Source organism: Megascapheus bottae, chromosome 30, assembly GCF_031878675.1.
Source record: "Megascapheus bottae isolate mThoBot1 chromosome 30, mThoBot2.hap1, whole genome shotgun sequence".
In the NCBI taxonomy this organism is placed as follows: Eukaryota; Metazoa; Chordata; class Mammalia; order Rodentia; family Geomyidae; genus Megascapheus; species Megascapheus bottae.
The window spans coordinates 11,676,392-11,692,775 of NC_143538.1; the positions used below are offsets into that span (position 1 = coordinate 11,676,392).

At 61.5% G+C, this 16,384-nt stretch overlaps 1 protein-coding gene across 1 annotated transcript; it reads right to left on the bottom strand.

Annotated features, from left to right (window-relative positions):
- Positions 1–2,086: 2,086 nt before the first annotated feature.
- Klhl25 (kelch like family member 25) lies at positions 2,087–15,148 on the bottom strand. Its single transcript, XM_090321312.1, has 2 exons — positions 15,098–15,148; positions 2,087–3,874 (listed from the first exon to the last, which is right to left on the bottom strand). Exon 2 carries the CDS (start codon positions 3,861–3,863, stop codon positions 2,094–2,096), a length of 1,770 nt encoding a protein of 589 aa, XP_090177438.1. The 5' UTR covers positions 3,864–3,874; positions 15,098–15,148; the 3' UTR covers positions 2,087–2,093.
- Between the last annotated feature and the right edge of the window lie 1,236 nt (positions 15,149–16,384).

Sequence of the window (16,384 nt, forward strand, 5' to 3'; positions counted from 1 at the left end):
TGCCGAAATGGATGGACTCTGAATTCTACCACGGACTATCTGGGTCCGGATAAGCAAAAGGCTTCTAAGGTTTACAGTCTGAGCAGGAAGGGACCCTGCCAGGCAAGGGGGGCCCTGGCAGCTGGGAAGATAGGAACCCAGGCCCGCCCCCCAATCCAGTCCCCGAACTCAGGAAGGCCAAGTGTCTTCTTACGTTTTTATTAAGTTAGAAACCTGACAAAGCAGCATAGCTTTGCGGACAGCACCAAGCAGGTCCTTTGTGCTGAGAAGTGTGCTTTGTGTCCACTCAGTGGGTGCCCCCCCAGCCCCCATCCCAGGGCCTTAAGTCCTGAGGCAGAGCCTGAGGGAGATGTTCAGCCCTTTCCTAGAGCGCACCCCAAACGACACCCCTGGGACCAGTGCCAGGCCTAGGGTATGGGGGACCTCTGGGATAGATGGCGAAAGTGTGGCCCCAAATTCCCATCAGCGCTGGAGCCCATTCGGGAACCCACGCTGAGCCAGCCAGGCAGCTTGTACAGTGCCCTGGGGTCCCCACCGATGAGACGCTGGGAACACCGAGGAGGGAGCTCTGAGATCTGGGAGGTGACTGTCGCTAAATAGCTATGGATTCTCCTGGGACCCCTTTTTTTGTGGCCCAGGGACCAAGCAGGCAGGGTCTGGTGTTGACAAGGCAGGGTCTGGTGTTGACAAGGGGACACCCTTGACAGCCAGTGTCCCCTGTAGCTCTGGCTGCCTCTGAGAGTAAGGAGGGGAGGGGACAGGGTGACAACCCCTGCAACCTGAGGTCCTGCTGAGTGACCCCAGCTTCTGCAGGATGGGGCACAAAGCACTTCTGCCCACACATGGGGGCCACTTGGTGGGATGGTGGGAGGGGAACAGGCCAGCAGCCCTCCCTCCCCGCCTCCCCCCTGGGTTCAGGCTTGCCTGTTAATAAGCCCCAGCAGACAACATTGAGGTAGCCTGAGGGAGTTCTGCCCCTTATTAAAGCAACAATGCACCCTCAGCTTTCTTGTGGGTGGCATGTGCCCAGTCCAGTGGCGTTTTTCTGAGGCCCAGGATGCAATGTGGGGTGCAGGGTGGGGGGGCACAGCTTCCCACAGGGCAGCCCTGGGACTGGGGGCTGTGCCAGCCCACCAAGCTGCCACCCTGCCCAGCTCTGGCCTGGGACTTTGCCGGGGACCCGGTGGCAGCCGAGCTCCCTGGGAGCACCTCTCCCCACGCAAGACGACAAGACCCGGGGCGCACGGTGTGCTGACGCTTCGCTTTTCTAGGCTGACGCTCAGAGGAGCCTCGGAGATGGCTGCTGCCGGCCAGGGGCCTGTCGGCTTGGCTTCCCGTGGTGACAGCAGGATCAAGGCCGCGCTGCTGGGCCAGTGAGAAACAAGCGGAGTCTGCAGAGGACAGGGGGAAGAGAGAACAATCATCAGAGGCCACCCCGTTCTGGCCTAATCCGGAATTGGGTGACATCATCAGAAGACTGGGGAGCCAGCACCCCCGGGCCAGGGGCTCCCCTCCTGCTGCCGCCTCCTCCACCTGTGCTCCCCATCCCTGGCCCTGAGTCACACACCCTGGGGACACAACAGGCATCATCCTCCCGCAGGAGCGCACAGGGAGTCCGCACAGAGAGGCGGGTGAGAGCCACACCGTTTGGCAATGTTGATGCAGGGCACGGGAGGGAAGAGATCTTCTAATGGGGGGACGTGGAAGGGCAGCGTGAAGGACAGAGAAATGGCGTCCACAGCGGAACACAGAGGCCTGGCCCTTGGACTATCAGCAGCCACAGGCTGTGGGCAGGGCCTCGTGTCCCCACGCTTGCGCCCTCTGAGCACCCCTAGAAACGAGGGCGGTGTGCGCAGAGCAGTGCCGGAAGCCGGCTTCTGAAGCGAAGGAGAAAAGGACAATGGCACGGACACATCCAGGCCCCTCCGGGCCCCAGGGCGGACTTCATTCCACCGCCGCTGGCACACGGGGCAGGCAGAGCCGGGGCCTGTCTCGGTGCACTTGACCCGGAGCTGCCTGGCCCAGAGCCCGGCCAACCCCACCCCTGAGAGCCGTCTAGGCTGCGGGAGGGCTCGCTCACCTGGCAGGGCCCGTCACGCAGGCAGGTGCTTCCAGGTGCTGACGAAGGCCGTGGGGATGAGCGAGTAGGGCACGGTGGTGATGCAGTTCCACGTGTCCGAGGTGGGGTCGTAGCAGTCCAGGGTCTTACACCTCTGCGTCCCAAAGTAGCCGCCCACCACGTACAGCTTGTTGCCCGAGGCCAGCGCGTGGCAGGACATCCGCTTGGCCGTCATGTCCCCGATCCGCGTCCACTGGTTGGTGTCACAGTCGAAACGGTAGGCGGAGGCGGCCGTGAACTCCGTGTCGCCGCCCATGATGAAGATCTGGCTGCCCAGCACGGCGGCGGCCGTGTACCGCCACGGCTGGGGGCACTCGGCCTTGATGGTCCAGCGGTTCTCGGGCGGGTCGTAGCACTGGACCTTGGACACCATGTCGCGGTGGATGCTGGTGCCTCCGAACACGAACAGCTTCAGCCGGGCGCTCACCACGGCCGCGTTGCTGACGCCGCTCCACAGCGGGGCCACCATGGTCCACTTGTTGGCGCCGGGGTCGTACTTCTCCACCTGCTTCAGGGAGACGGACGGGGAGGCCGGGAAGACGCCGGCCAGGGACGTGTGCCCACCCACCACGTACAGGCAGTTGTCCAGCTCGGCCGAGCCGTGGCCGAAACGGGCGATGAGCATGGGCGCCGCCTTGGACCACTCCTCGTGGACGGTGTCGTACACCCAGACGTCCTTGGACACCCCGTTCTCGGAGCCGCGGCCCCCGGTCACGTACACCTTGCACCCGATGGCCGAGGCGCTGAACTCCTTCCGGGGGCTGGGCAGGTCCGCCTTGGGGATGATCTCCTTGGCCTGGTGGTCCACCTGGTAGATCTTGTCGCACATGAAGGTCTGGCCGCCCAGGATGAGCAACGTGTGGCCCGCCTTCCGCGGCCGTGCGCACAGGCTGGTGACCACACCGTCGTTCTGCAGGATCCGGGCCTTGCAGCGCAGCGCCTCGTCGATGACCAGCTTGCTGCACTCGTCGGCCAGCAGGAGGGCCTCGCCCGAGACGGCCTCCTTCAGGCAGTCGGAGGGCAGCAGGGCCAGCCGCACGCTGCGCAGCAGCTCGGGCAGGTGGGCCCGGCGCTCCTCCGGGGCGTGCTTCACCCACTGGAGAATGGCCTCGAAGACCACCCGCTCGTCCTCGGTCTCCAGCTCGTCGCTGGAGATGAGGTCCAGCAGCGTGTCCTTGGACAGGCTGTTGAAGTCCTCGCTCTGCCGCACCGTCTCGAAGTGCACGAGGCACATGCGCCAGGAGAAGTCGTGCAGGCGGCGGCACTGGTGGGCGTCGGCCAGCAGCAGCATGGCCAGGCAGTTGGAGGGGAAGAGGTTCTTCTCCAGGAACTCGGCGGCCGCGTCACGCACGTCGTGGAACTGCAGCATGTCGCCCACCTCCAGCAGGGACTCGGCGTTCTCCTCGTTGATGGCGATGCGCGAGGAGTAGGCAAAGTCCAGGAGCAGCTCCAGCACCTCGGGGTGCAGGTTGTCCTGGAAGTTCACCGTGTGGTCCCAGCTCTCCCGCAGGCCGTGGCTGAACATGGCCTCGAAGTAGCGGCTGGAGGCGGCCAGCACAGCGCGGTGGCAGGGGAAGGCGCGGTCGCCGGCCCGCAGCGTGACGTCGGTGAACATGCGGTGCTGGCGCAGCGTGTTGAGGTGAGCCAGCACGCAGTCGGGGTGCGAGGCCTTGTGGAAGAGGGTGATGTTCATGGAGCCCGTGCTGCCCCGGGACTTGCGGGTCTCGTGCACACTGACCGACATGGCGCAGCTGCCTGCGGGGAGAGCCACATGGTGAGCCACGCGACGCGATGCCCGCCTGAAGGCCCCACTCATTACCAGCGGGGACGCCGAGGCCCAGGAGCCGTGAGCCCCAGCCAGGACGCCACGTGGCTGTCCAGTCTCTGCCCCGCCCAGGGGCCTCCGACCCTCAACACGTTCCCTTGGGTCTTCTCCACAGCCCCTGCCCGTCCCAGCCGGCCACCCCTCTGTGCCTCCACAGACAGGCCTGTGTCTCCAAGACAGGCCTGCGGGCCAGTGACCAGGGATGCCACACTGAAGCACCGCTCCAATCTGCCATGACCGAAGCAGCTGGTAGAGCTGCTCAGAGCCCACAGAACCTCCCTGGCCCCTCCCAGGGCCCTGGTGGGCTTCTCTCTAGCGAAGCCTGGAGACGGCAGGCAGACCCCGGCTCCGAATGTGAGCTGACAGCCAGACTCAGGGCAGAACCGTACCATGAGGGCTCCCACCTCAATTAAAGGGGGCCCAGAGTAGTCAGCATGCCAGGGTCCTGACCCCTTAAGTCCCCCCCCCCAGCACTGTCCCTGAGTCAGGTTTGTACTCAGGTGTCATGTTTCAATGGAATTGTAAAACAGTGTGTAATCTCCACCCCCCCAAGAAGCAGGAAGACACAAGTTAGTGTGCTCAGAGCAGCCTAGAGGGACTGGATCCTGAGCTGGGGAGGAGAAGCACTATTGGGCCCTGGTCAAGTGCCTGTGAATGGGGTGAGTGCAGGTCCCCGCCATCCCCCCTCCCCAGCCTGGGGGAACCCCGTGCCTTCTCTGTGCCTTGGCTTCTGGCAGCCTACAGTCCCCACGCGTCCCTCCAGGGGACCAGCCCTGAGTCCTGGGCCCCAAAATGGATCCCTTCCTGCTCGGTGCTTGCAAACCCTGGCCCATTTCTCTAGTGAGGTCTGTGGATTGGTGGCAGTGTCGCCTCATAGAGTGGCAGGGCCTGGGTGGGGGCAGGGAGGGCCCTGGCCAGAGCCACGAGGTGAAAGGCCACATTGGGAAAGCTGCCAGCTTTCTGGGGGTTGACGCCGATTCCCTCATCACCATGAGGTCTGCAGAAACACATCCACAGCCAGAATCCAGACGGGGCGGGTCCCCACCAGCCCAGGCCCGGCTGTGGGCAAAGCCTCTGTCTCGCCAGGTCAGCATCCATCCCTGAGACCCCCCTACCCAGCCCGGCTGGAGGGACACTTGGGGTACAGGTTCTATGTCCAGTCAGGGGTAGAGATTGGGTCCTTGGGCATCTGACCTGGGCAGGGCAGGGGCCCGGGCTCCCGTGGTTCCAGCTGGCAGAGGGCGGCTTGTCAGGTCCTGGCCAATGCTGAGAGAGGCACCCAGGTCCCAGAACTGCCTGACCTCCTGCAAAACCTGCACTGGAAGCCCACACGCGGGCTCTGTCCCACAGGCCACCCACCTGGGACTCTTCTGTGCCAAGCGGCAGAGGCACTGGCAGGTGCTTCTCCACACGTCCCGGCCCCTGGCACCACTCCTCAGTGACAGTGGCTGTTCCCGTCCCCACGGCCACCAGGCTGGGGATGGGGGTTCACAAGCAGAGCTGAGGAGACTCGGGTGCTTAGAGTGGAAGCCAGCACTGGCCAACTTGCAAGGGTGCAAGGCAGGTGAACCTCTGAGGTGCCCTAAGCAGAAGGAGGCAGCTCCCTGAAGCCTTTGTTTGCCTGGAAGGTCAGTCCACCCTCCCTAAGAAACAAAGTAACCCAACGTGCCCAGAAACAAAGTAGCCGAGAGTTAGACCTTCAGAAGAACAGGGTGGCTCTAGAAGGCCCTTCTCCCACCAGGAAAGGGAACCAGGAGGACAGGAAAGCTGCCAAGTGTGGGGCTTGGTTCCTCTGCCTGGGCAGGCCAGGGCTGCCATGCACAAAGCGGGGACATCTGAGGGCCATTCTGTGTTCTCTGTTCAGATAATGCTCAGATAAGAGGAAAGGGCACCCAAGGAAAGGCCCCCAGCCTAAGGGGACTTGGCCGCCTCCTCTCCAGCAGGTTCTGTCAGGGCCACAGCAGAGGCAGAGGAGGCCAGCACAGCCAGCGTGCGTGTGTGTGTGTGTGCACGCGCAATACTGCTCCTAATTCAAGACAAAAAACTAGATCTTACACAGCACACCAATAGACACGTTGTGTGCCAAGGTGCTAACATGTAGTGGATTTAGGAAAGAGTGCTAAGACAGTTGGGGATTGAGCCAGGCGCCTGTAGCTCGCGCTGTCATCTAAGGAGGCTAGGATCTGAGACTTATTGCCAATGAAGCACCAAAAAAGCTGGAAGTGGAGCTGTGGGTCAAGGGACAAAGCTTTAGCCTGGAGTGAAAAAATGCCCAGGCCCTGAGTTCAAGCCCCAGTACTGGCGCATGCACGCGTGCACATGCACGCACACACATACACACACATTGCAAAGTGAAATTCTTCACTTTGGCTCATGATTTTCTGCCTTTATCCACAAACCTTTTCATTGTTCCAGTTGGGCTGGGGAAATAACTTTTGGTTGCTTGCATGTTGAATCTGCACTGGCATATAAGAACTGAAATTACTGCCGTCACAGGTTACCACTGACCCTGTTTCCACCTTCACTTTTCCTGTGGTTCGCTTTCCAACCCTTCATTCCCTACCGAGCCAGGGTTGACCCCACGCACGGCTGGCACCTCTGTAAATGTGAATGCCTCCCCAATACTTAACGACCCCCACTCACTGACCTAACACCTAGAGTCTCCTTGACCTTCTTTCTCCTCCGAGATGAACGCTTCAGGTGTGGGTGGCTGTTTGGCTCTTGCCAGGGTGGCAGAGCCCCCGGTCACCAGCACAGACAGTGTGTGCCACCCGCCTCCCTCCCACAGTCAGCTAGGAGGCGCCTGCAGGCCCAGCTGTGGCTCTGGATAGGAACAGGGCCAAGGAGGAGGACGCAGCTCTGGTCTCAAGGGGCGAAGGGGGACCCAGAGAGGCAGGGCTGGGGAGATACAGGGGGGGAGTGGCTGGATGCCCCAGGGGCCCTCCTTCTTCAGCAGGACTGCACGGCTCTGGCAAACAGGGGTGGCCTGGAGACATGGAGGACGGTCCCTTCTGTGGTCTGACCACACAGATGAGCCATTAAGTGCATGCGGGCCCAGATCTCACAATCCACGTGGCGCTGGGACTGGGGACGAGAGAGAAGGGGGCGAGCCACAACCACCGAGCACCAGGGCACCCCACTTCCTTCTCCCACCTCTCCTCAAGCTGCCTGATCCCAGGCTGTCAGCTTTGGGGTCAACTGCAGCCCTGGTATCTGATGCCCTCCCTCCACCCCCTCAGGGCACCAGGCTTCCTCCAGGGGGGAAGCCCAGGGAAACAACTGAGCACCCTTTGGACATGACACACGTGGGTGCCCTCTGCCCACTGCCCCCGCTCCTGTGACTCCAGCCACACTTGTCTCAAATTACTCAGCTGTGGGATTTTTTTTTTTTAAATAGTACCGGGTTTTGAACTCTGGACTTCTAGTTTTCACTTGGCTTCCTCACTGCTGATGCTCTACTGCTTGAGTCACACCTCCAGTACAGCTTTTAGCTGGGGGCTTTGGGGATGAACTCAAGGGAATTTTTCTTCCCAGGCTAGCCTCCAATGGTGATCCTCCAGACCTCAGCTTCCTGAGTCCACAGGACCACAGGCACGAGCCACAGGCATCTATCTGGCTGCTAAAAGTCCTCTTTCATCCAGATAGGCGGCTAGTCGAGGGAGATGTTTAAATCTTTTTGCCAGATTATTGTAGATTCTCTGACAGTACTACACTAAACCTTTACACGTGGTACTTTTTCGGTAGGACTGGGGTTTGAACTCAGAGGCCCATGCCTGCCAGGCAGGTGCTCTACCAGCTGAACCCCTCTTGCTCTGGTTATTATTTCAGATAAGGTCTTGTATGCTTTCCCCTGGCCAGCCTGGGACAACAGCTCTCCTCCCCTCCTTCTTAGTGGGACTGCAGACATTCACTTCCACTCAACTTGCTCATTGAGAGAGGATCTTGCTGACTTCTAGCCTGGGCTCGCCTTGAACTGCCATCCTGTAGCTCTCAGTCTGTTCAACAGCAGGGATTCCGGGCACGCACCATGGTGCCCAGTGCTGTGGAGTCCGAGCTGAGGTCAACGACATTCCATCGCTAGCTCAATGGCTCTGTCACCCAGCCTTGATCATGTAACATAACACAGCACATGTGTGATGTGGGAAACCCTGGCTCACTAGATTCTGCACTTAGGAGAAAATGCCTATAGCAAATAATGTCCATGTCACCAATTCTTCTGACCTGTGGAGACTCAAAGGAATCTCTGAGAAACATGGTATAGCAGAATTTCCTTGTCAACCACATAAGCCATGCTTTCTCTTTTTTCCTCCCTCCCTCCTTTCTTCGCTCTCTTTCTTTGCTATATGTGTGAGCCAGTCCTTAGGCTTGAACTCAGGGCCTGGGTGCTGTCCCTGAGCTTCTTTTTGCTCAAGGCTAGCCCTCTAGAACTTGAGTCCCAAGCTCCACTTTCAGCTTTTTTTTTTTTTTTTTGGTGGTTAATTGTACCTAAGAGCCTCTAAGAGTCTCATGGACCTGGCTGGCTTTGAACTGCCATCCTTCCATCTCAGGCTCCTGGGTAGCTAGGATTACAGGTCTGAGCCACCAGCTCAGGCTCCATGCTTTCCTTCAAGACTTCAGAGCCAGAAGTTTCTGCAGGGAGGGAGGGACGGCAGGCAGTGCTCTCTGACCCACTGTGGCCCTCCTGCTCCCATCCTCATTATCACCAATTTCACCACCAGATCACCGCCCACACCAACCCGATGCCAGGGTGCGGTGGTTGGCAGAGGGTGGGGCCTCGGGAAACCATGTGCAGGGGCCAGGCCTGGGCTGTCTCCGGGAATTACGGACGCAGGCGTATTTATAGCAAATTCATGGCTGCCCAGAATAGCTGCCCCTGAACACTTACAACGTGCCCTTGGCCACCGAGTTCCATGAAATGTTCCTGCTGCTGCAGGCTGGGTGCGCCAGCCCCTCTCTCCACCCCACCATCAGATGTGTAATTGTTCACCACCAACCTTTCCTGCTCAAAAGCCTTTGCCTGTAGTGAAGATAGGGTAACCAAACCTTGTTCAACTGGTCCTGTCTTCCTGCCCCCGGCCCCCTGGGAGGCAGGTCTCCCCCCTCCCCCATTCTCCTCTCCTCTCCCCTCCCCCAGACCTCCTATTGGTTCCGCATATAGAAGCCAGGCCTTGTACTAGAGCAGGTGCTCAGGTAACTGACCCAAGAAGCCTGCAGGCAAGAGGAGCACTTGTGTGCCCTCCTGTAATGAATGTTCTGCCAGCCTCTCTCCCACAGTGCCTGCCCTGCCCTGCCACCTTTCTCCTGCTGGCAGCGTCTCTGCCCCCTGGGTCGAGGCACTGTGCCTTATCTCCACCTGCAAAGGTGCAAGGGCAGAATTTGCGCTCACTTTGATATCTAGAGCCACAGAGGCCCAGTGACTGTTGTGGAGTGGAAGGAAAGAAAGAGAAGCCAGACACCCGCTGCCAAGAGAAAGCGGGTGATGGAGAAGCTGGGAACGGCCTGTGTCTATAGCCCACCTCTGGGCTTAGTTCTGGATGACCCCAAAAAGGGCAGGCAGGGTAATGGAAGGCCAGGAGTGTCTGGAAGAGTGGGCACGAGCCCCCTGGGGAAATGGCAGAGCTCAGCCAAACGTCCCTGGGTGCTTGTGTGCCAGCAGCCATGAACCCCACTGAGGCTGCTGGCCTAGCTACGACTCCATCCCAGGGCCTGGCATCACCTCCTGGGATGCAAGGCTGGGCTCTCTGCGGCCCTGGAGACCTGGCTGCCTTCCTCACTGCATAAATAACACCCCAGCTGCCCCTCAGCATTTCTCCAAGGGTTGGTTGGTATGTGACTCACCAAATCAAGTACCATGTGGCAAATCCCGGCCTGTGTGAAACTTTCCATCACAGGAAGGCAGACAGGATCTCCAAAGTAAAATAAAACATGGACATTTACAGGTCATTAGGGTTGCCACAGCCTGCGCTGGCCCTCTCTGCGCCAGTCCAGCCAAGGGGCTGTCCTTGCCCCAGGGGTCACTCTCAGGGACCACCCTGCAAGGTGCTCTCATGCCCCTGTTTCTCTTTCAAGCAAGCTAGGGTCCTCTGCTCCATCTCACCGGAAGCCACCTCCTTGGGCGGCCGTGTAGCAATCGCGGAGTTCACTCCCATGGTCCAGCCTGCACTTGCGTGGTCTCCACCTGGAAAACCCATGCACGCCTGTGTTTGCAGAGCATCTGAGCCTCAAATGAACTTTCAGGAATGTTCTCCCATGCAGAGCTCGCAGGGGGGGCAGAGGCAGGGCAGGGCAGGGATTAAAGGGCCTCACTTCACAGCCCAGCACACAATGCTTATCGGGCACTTTGCTTAAGCCCCAGCCAACACCAAGAGACCAATGAGAGGCAGAACCCCGTGGCTGAACCTTGATCTTCTGGAAAAACAAAGGCGGGTCAGAAGCAAAGAGGCCTGAACGCTCCCTCCCTAAACTGAACACATGAATGATGTCCTGGGTGGGTGGGTCTGGGCAGAGGTTGTAGCCAGTGGGAGACTGAGTCTCTGAGATTGGCAGCATGGCCCGCTAGGAGTGCGAGGGTGGCAAAGCCAGGCTGGCCCAGGCGGAGACGGCTGTGAAACTAGGTTTCTACCGAGGCAAGCCGGTTGCCTGGGACCCCAGCAACAGGGAGTCTAAAATAGGAGAGCACAGCTCAGGCAAGTACCAGCAAAAACAGAGCTGGAGGCCTGGCTCAGCAATTCTGATTAGCCTAGCAAGTGCAAAGCCCAAACACCCATGACTTCATTTCCTTGTTGATTATAGTTGGGGGGGGTAGAGAAAGGGACCACCCCGACGTCTCTTTTTAGAAGGAATAGGGATGAAAGATGGTGGTGAGGCCGCAAGGCAGAGGGGATATTTTATCAAGGCCTCGCGCAGTGATAGTTGTAGATCCAAAGGACAGAAGTCCAGGCAAGCTTGCACAGGAGAGGGGCCGAGGCTTTCTCTCTCAGGTCTCCTAAGCTGGGAACCCACAGCTGGCACTTCAGAGACAGGGCTCTGATGCAGTCGACCTTGCTGGAGAAGAGATGCCCCAGCCCCTTGGCGCTCCCGCCATGCCCGCACACCTGGCAGGCGGTCTTGGGTCCCCTATCTTAACTGGGAAATTTGGCCTGGATTGCTCTGTGGTTGGCCTGGGCTTGGGGGTCCAGCGGGGACTGGAAGGAAGTGAGCAATGCCTTTTCTCCCCCTCCTTTCATTCCTGACCACCAGCTGCCTTGGAAGGCGCAGACGTGACTCAGGTGGGGGGAGAGTGGCCCTTAGGTCTCCCACAGCCCTGTGCACTGGGTGGGGCCACCCAACTGGTCTTGCAGGTGCCTCCTTGCCAAAGCCTGGCACTCAGCCTCCTTCCTGGGTCCCCCCCTGGCTCCCTGAGAACCTCTCTTGCTTCTTCATTACCCAGGTCTCTTTGGGGAGGTGGCTTTGACTCTGTGCCTGGGGAACGACCTGCAGGCTAGAGCTTACCCTGTCCACTACAGAAAGCGGGTCACCAACTTGCCCAAAGCCTCAGAGACAGGAGCTAGAGCTACAACCACCAAACTCGTGACCTCGAACTTGACTCCTCTGGACTCTATGGGTGCTTCTAGAACCCCACCTGCCTAAGGCTACGCAACCAAGCCAAGCCTTGTAAAACCACCAAACACCAAGAGTTCACAAGAGCCCCTGAGGTTCCAGCGTGGCCGCTGACAGGAACACTACGCAGAAGAGCATCCACCCATTTTACAGAAGGGGCCCAGAGAAGTAAGGGACCCCCAGGCAGGTAGGGGCAGGGCCCCTAATAAGACTCCAACCACTAAGTGTTCTTCCTGCCAGCAGGTGCACAGAGATGGTGGAGCAGCGGAGCCGGCCTCTGGAGCCAGTGTCACTGAGGCAGAGGGTGGCTTGTGTGTGACCCACCCAGATGCTGTGTCCCACCCGGGTCTCAGGAGATCAAGGTAAGGGGAGAAGAAGCCTGGGAAGACATGGTGCCATTGTCCCCGCTGGGACCCCAGGGCTGCCACTTTAGAAACCACATGCAGCTGGCTACCCTTGGTCATCCAAAAGGGTGCCGAGGCAGAGCGAGAAGGGCTGGGGGCCGGGGTGCGAGCAGATGGCTGGAGACCCAAGAGACGGCTGGCAGCAGGCTGCAGAAGGCCACGTCCCCAGCCTCCATCCTGTGCCCAGAGAACAAAGAGGAGAAGGAAAGAGAACAGTGCAGTGCAGAACCCAGGTGGCCCCCACGCAGTCCTAGGGGTTCTGGGCAGTGAGCTGGGCCCTGTGCCCAGCGTAACCCTGGGGAGAGGTGACCTCATAAAGGCTGGGCCAGGTCACGGAACTTCATCCAGCCCTGGACCAGAGGCCATGCTCCAGCCCCAGTCCCTTCCTCTCCCCAGGTCTTCTGCCACAGGACTGACATGGGTACAGAGGTGCTCTGGGAAAAGACTGTAACCCGCACAGGGGGAGGGGGCGCCCCTAACCTGGGGACAGATGAGGACAGACAGAAGGCGGGCTGGATGCTGGGACGGATTCAGTAAGTTTACCCTCTTCCTCCTGGCACCCGCAACTAAGTGTTTCCTGGCCGGGAAAAACGCTTCAATAGCTCTAACCAGTGAGGCAATTCAATTATGAAATTTATCACATTAGATGAAAACCAGCATCTCAATCACCAATTCATTTGCAGCGGGCCACATTCGCAAAGCTCTTGAGCTAAGCACAGCCAGCCCCTCCCTCCCGCTGTCAAGGGGCAGTGTGTGCAATCAGTGTGTATAGTTGGGGGTTTGGGGGGGTCCTCCCCGGACTCCCTAAGAAGAAGCCAGGTCCAGAAGCCATTCAGCCTCCTGTGAATTTGACTGCTGCTGGTGTGGGCCAGGACATGGCCCCAAGGCTGGACCTGGGCTGTGGCATGCCCAGGCACCCTCTCTCCAGGGAGCCTTCACCCCTCTCCAGTGTCCTCCCACCCCTGGTATCTGGGGATTCTGTCTACCCAGATGGGTCAGGACGCTGGCACTGTCTTGTCCAGGCGGTCCCTGAAAGCAAAGTCCCCAGGCCAGCCTGCTCAAAGCAATGAATGAATGAATGGATGGATGAATGACTAACACCACCCACTCTACCCATTCCACATCCTTCGCTGCCCCTCCCCTAAGGGACAGACAGAAGCAATCAAGGTGGCTCTTGCTGCAGTCTGCACAGGCCCGTCTTCTCTTCCTGCTCTGGCCTCTCTGCCCCCCACCCCAGTCTGGGTGCCCATGGGTTTAAGATGCCATTAAAGGGCATCGGGCTCCAGAAATGTCCTGGCAGCTGCCCACGGTGGTTCTGTCCGCATCACAAGCAAAGGCTGGTGCAGACCCGACCTGGGGATAGATCTGTCCCTTTCTCTCTCCCTTTAACAACCTTGGGGGGGGGGGTCGCACCTCCTAATGAAGGACTCAAACCTGAAATGGCTGTGAGCCAGGGAGAAAGAAGGCAGCTGGGCAGGTGAGCTGCCTCCTTCCTCTCCCAGTCTTCACCAACAGTGCCCCCAAATCCTACCAGCCCACCCTGGCCCTCTGAGCATGGGCTCTACCTGACAGGCAAGCCGCGCCCCCCCCCCCCCCGGGCTTGGAGCTGCATCAAGGGGGACCCCACCACTACCAGGGCGCCCTCCCCCAGGGGAGAAGCCGTGGAGGGGGGGACAGGCCGGCCGCGGGGGGGTGGGGGGGCAGGCGGGGGAGAGGCTGGCCCCAGCCTGGTGGACGTGGGGCCCTGAACAGACAGAGGAAGCTATCTGGGCCAAGGTCCCAGGCTGGGGCACGGGGGGAGGGAGGGGGGGAGGGCCTGGGGCTCGGGGGGGCCGGGGCTCGGGGGGCCGGGGCTCGGGGGGGGGGGCCGGGGCTCGGGGGGGCCGGGGCGAGAGGCTGGGGCTCGGGGGGGGCCGGGGCTCGGGGGGCCGGGGCTCGGGGGGGCCGGGGCTCGGGGGGGCCGGGGCGAGAGGCTGGGGCTCGGGGGGGACCGGGGCGCGGGGGGCCGGGGCTCGGGGGGGCCGGGGCGCGGGGGGCCGGGGCTCGGGGGGCTGGGGCGCGGGGGGCCGGGGCTCGGGGGGGCCGGGGCGAGAGGCTGGGGCTCGGGGGGGACCGGGGCGCGGGGGGCCGGGGCTCGGGGGGGCCGGGGCTCGGGGGGCCGGGGCTCGGGGGGCTGGGGCGCGGGGGGCCGGGGCTCGGGGGGCTGGGGCGCGGGGGGCCCCCGGGCTCGGTCGAGGTTGGCCCGGGCGGCCCGGTGGTGCCCTGGGCTTTCTAGGATCTGAAAGACAAAAGTCTGCGGACTTGGCGAATCAAGCACTGCCGGGGCGGGGTGGGGTGGGGAGGAGGGGGCGGAGCTCAGGCCGGCGGGCGCGGGGGCTCCGAGGCCGGTCGCACACCCCCTCTTTGTCCCCTCTTTGTCCCGGACGTTTGCGGTGGCCCGGCGGCTCCGGGGCGCGGGCCGGGGGTCCCTGCGCCTGGGGCACAGGAGGGGATGGAGGGGACGGCGGGGGAAGGGAGGACGGAGGGCGGGGGAGGGGGGACGGCGGGGGAGGGGGGGATGGAGAGGTGGGGACGGCGCGGAGGGGGGGAAGCCGGGGGGGGCGGCGGGGGGGGACGGCGGGGGAGGGGGGGACGGCGGGGAGGGGGGGCAGCTCCGGGAGTCCCAGGCCGAGGCTCTCCGCGCCCGGGGGACGCGAGGGGATGGGGAGGACTGGGGGACGGGGGGGGGGGAATCGCGGGCAGCTCGGGGGCGCAGGCCGGGGTCCCCGGGGAAGGGAGGGGAGGGAGGACGGGGGGATCGCGGGCAGCTCGGGGGCGCAGGCCGGGGTCCCCGGGGGAGGGAGGGGAGGGAGGACGGGGGAGGATCGCGGGCAGCTCGGGGGCGCAGGCCGGGGTCCCCGGGGGAGGGAGGGGAGGGAGGACGGGGAGGATCGCGGGCAGCTCGGGGGCGCAGGCCGGGGTCCCCGGGGGAGGGAGGGGAGGGAGGACGGGGGGGGATCGCGGGCAGCTCGGGGGCGCAGGCCGGGGTCCCCGGGGGAGGGAGGGGAGGGAGGACGGGTCGCCATCGCGGGGCGTCGGGGACGGCGGGCGACACCCCGCCCGGAGCGCGGCGCGGCCCCAGCCCTGCCCGGCCCGCCCCGCGTCACTCACCGTGCGGGCGCCGTCCGCCCCGCGCTCCGCTCCCGCCGCCCGCGCCCCGCGCCCCGCCGCCGCCGCCGGTTCCCACGACCTGGCCGCGCCGAGGAGCAGCCCGGGCGCCGCCAACAAACTAGTTTCTCCGGCCTTCCCGGCCCGCCCCCGGGCCCCCCCGAGCGCCGTAGCCAATCAGAGGCGACGCCTCTGTGACGGATGGGCGGCTGAGCCCGTGGCGCGGCGGCGTGGGGAGAAAAGGGGCGGGCGCTCGGGTGGCGCCGGCCCCGCGGGGGGCGGGGCAGGGAGGGAAACTGGACTCCGACCAGATTCTTAAAGGGCCAGGCGCCGCCTAGCTCCGCTGGCCCGGGCCTATGGAAGAAGGCTGAGTTCCAGAGGTTTCCAGGGGAGGGAGCTCTGGGAAGGAGGCTGAGTTCCAGAGGTTTCCAAGGCAGGGAGCTTTGGTGGCTGGATTTGTACTTTATTCCTCCATTCAGCCAGCAGGGAACCCATCCTTGTGCTTGTAATGCTGCAGGTGAAAAAAATCTCACAGGGTCATTTAGGAGATCCCAGGTCCTGCATATGAAATAAAGTAAGCATCCAATTAACGTCGTTTCTCCGATAATTCAATCATTCCATCAGCTCAAGGATATCCAGAGCTCCTTTTTTTTTAAATTTTTTAAGTGTCAGGATTGCCAAGGAAAGTGTGAGGAAAAATTCTCAGAAAGCAAGGGTGACACTGATAGGAGGTACAAGGGAGGTTTATTTTTTATTTTATTTTATTTTTTTATTTGTGGAGGGACCTGGGTGTGTGTATGTGTGTGTGTGTGAGGATGGATGGCCAGCACTGGGGCTTGAACTCAGGGCCTGAGCACTGTCCCTGAGATTGTGTTTTCGGTTCAAGGCCACCACTCTACCACTTGAGTCACCCAGCTCCACTTCTGGCTTTTTGATGGTTGTGCAGAAATATCTCACCCATTTTTTTTTGCCTTGGGCTAGCTTAGAATTGTGATTGGCAGATCTCAGCCAACTGAGTAGCTGGGATTGCAGGCAGGCACACGCCCAGTGGATGCCAGGGAGGTTTGTTGGGGAAGGGAAGAATACAAAAGCTTTGGAAGAGAAGCTGAGCGGGTCTTGGTGGGAACTGGGACATAGCCCCTGGGTAGAAATGTGCCTAGGCTGATGGGGATAGATTCCTTCAAGGAAGGTGAGGGAGAAGGAGCCCTCTGCACAGATGTGGGGTGAGAGGGACTATGTGGCCATGGAGAATGGCACCTCAGCCTTGGGTTTGTATCCCCCCTCTGCCCA

Bases quoted from the DNA above. Each gene is read 5' to 3' on its own strand.
- Klhl25 (XM_090321312.1), bottom strand. From the start codon at position 3,863: ATGTCGGTCAGTGTGCACGAGACCCGCAAGTCCCGGGGCAGCACGGGC.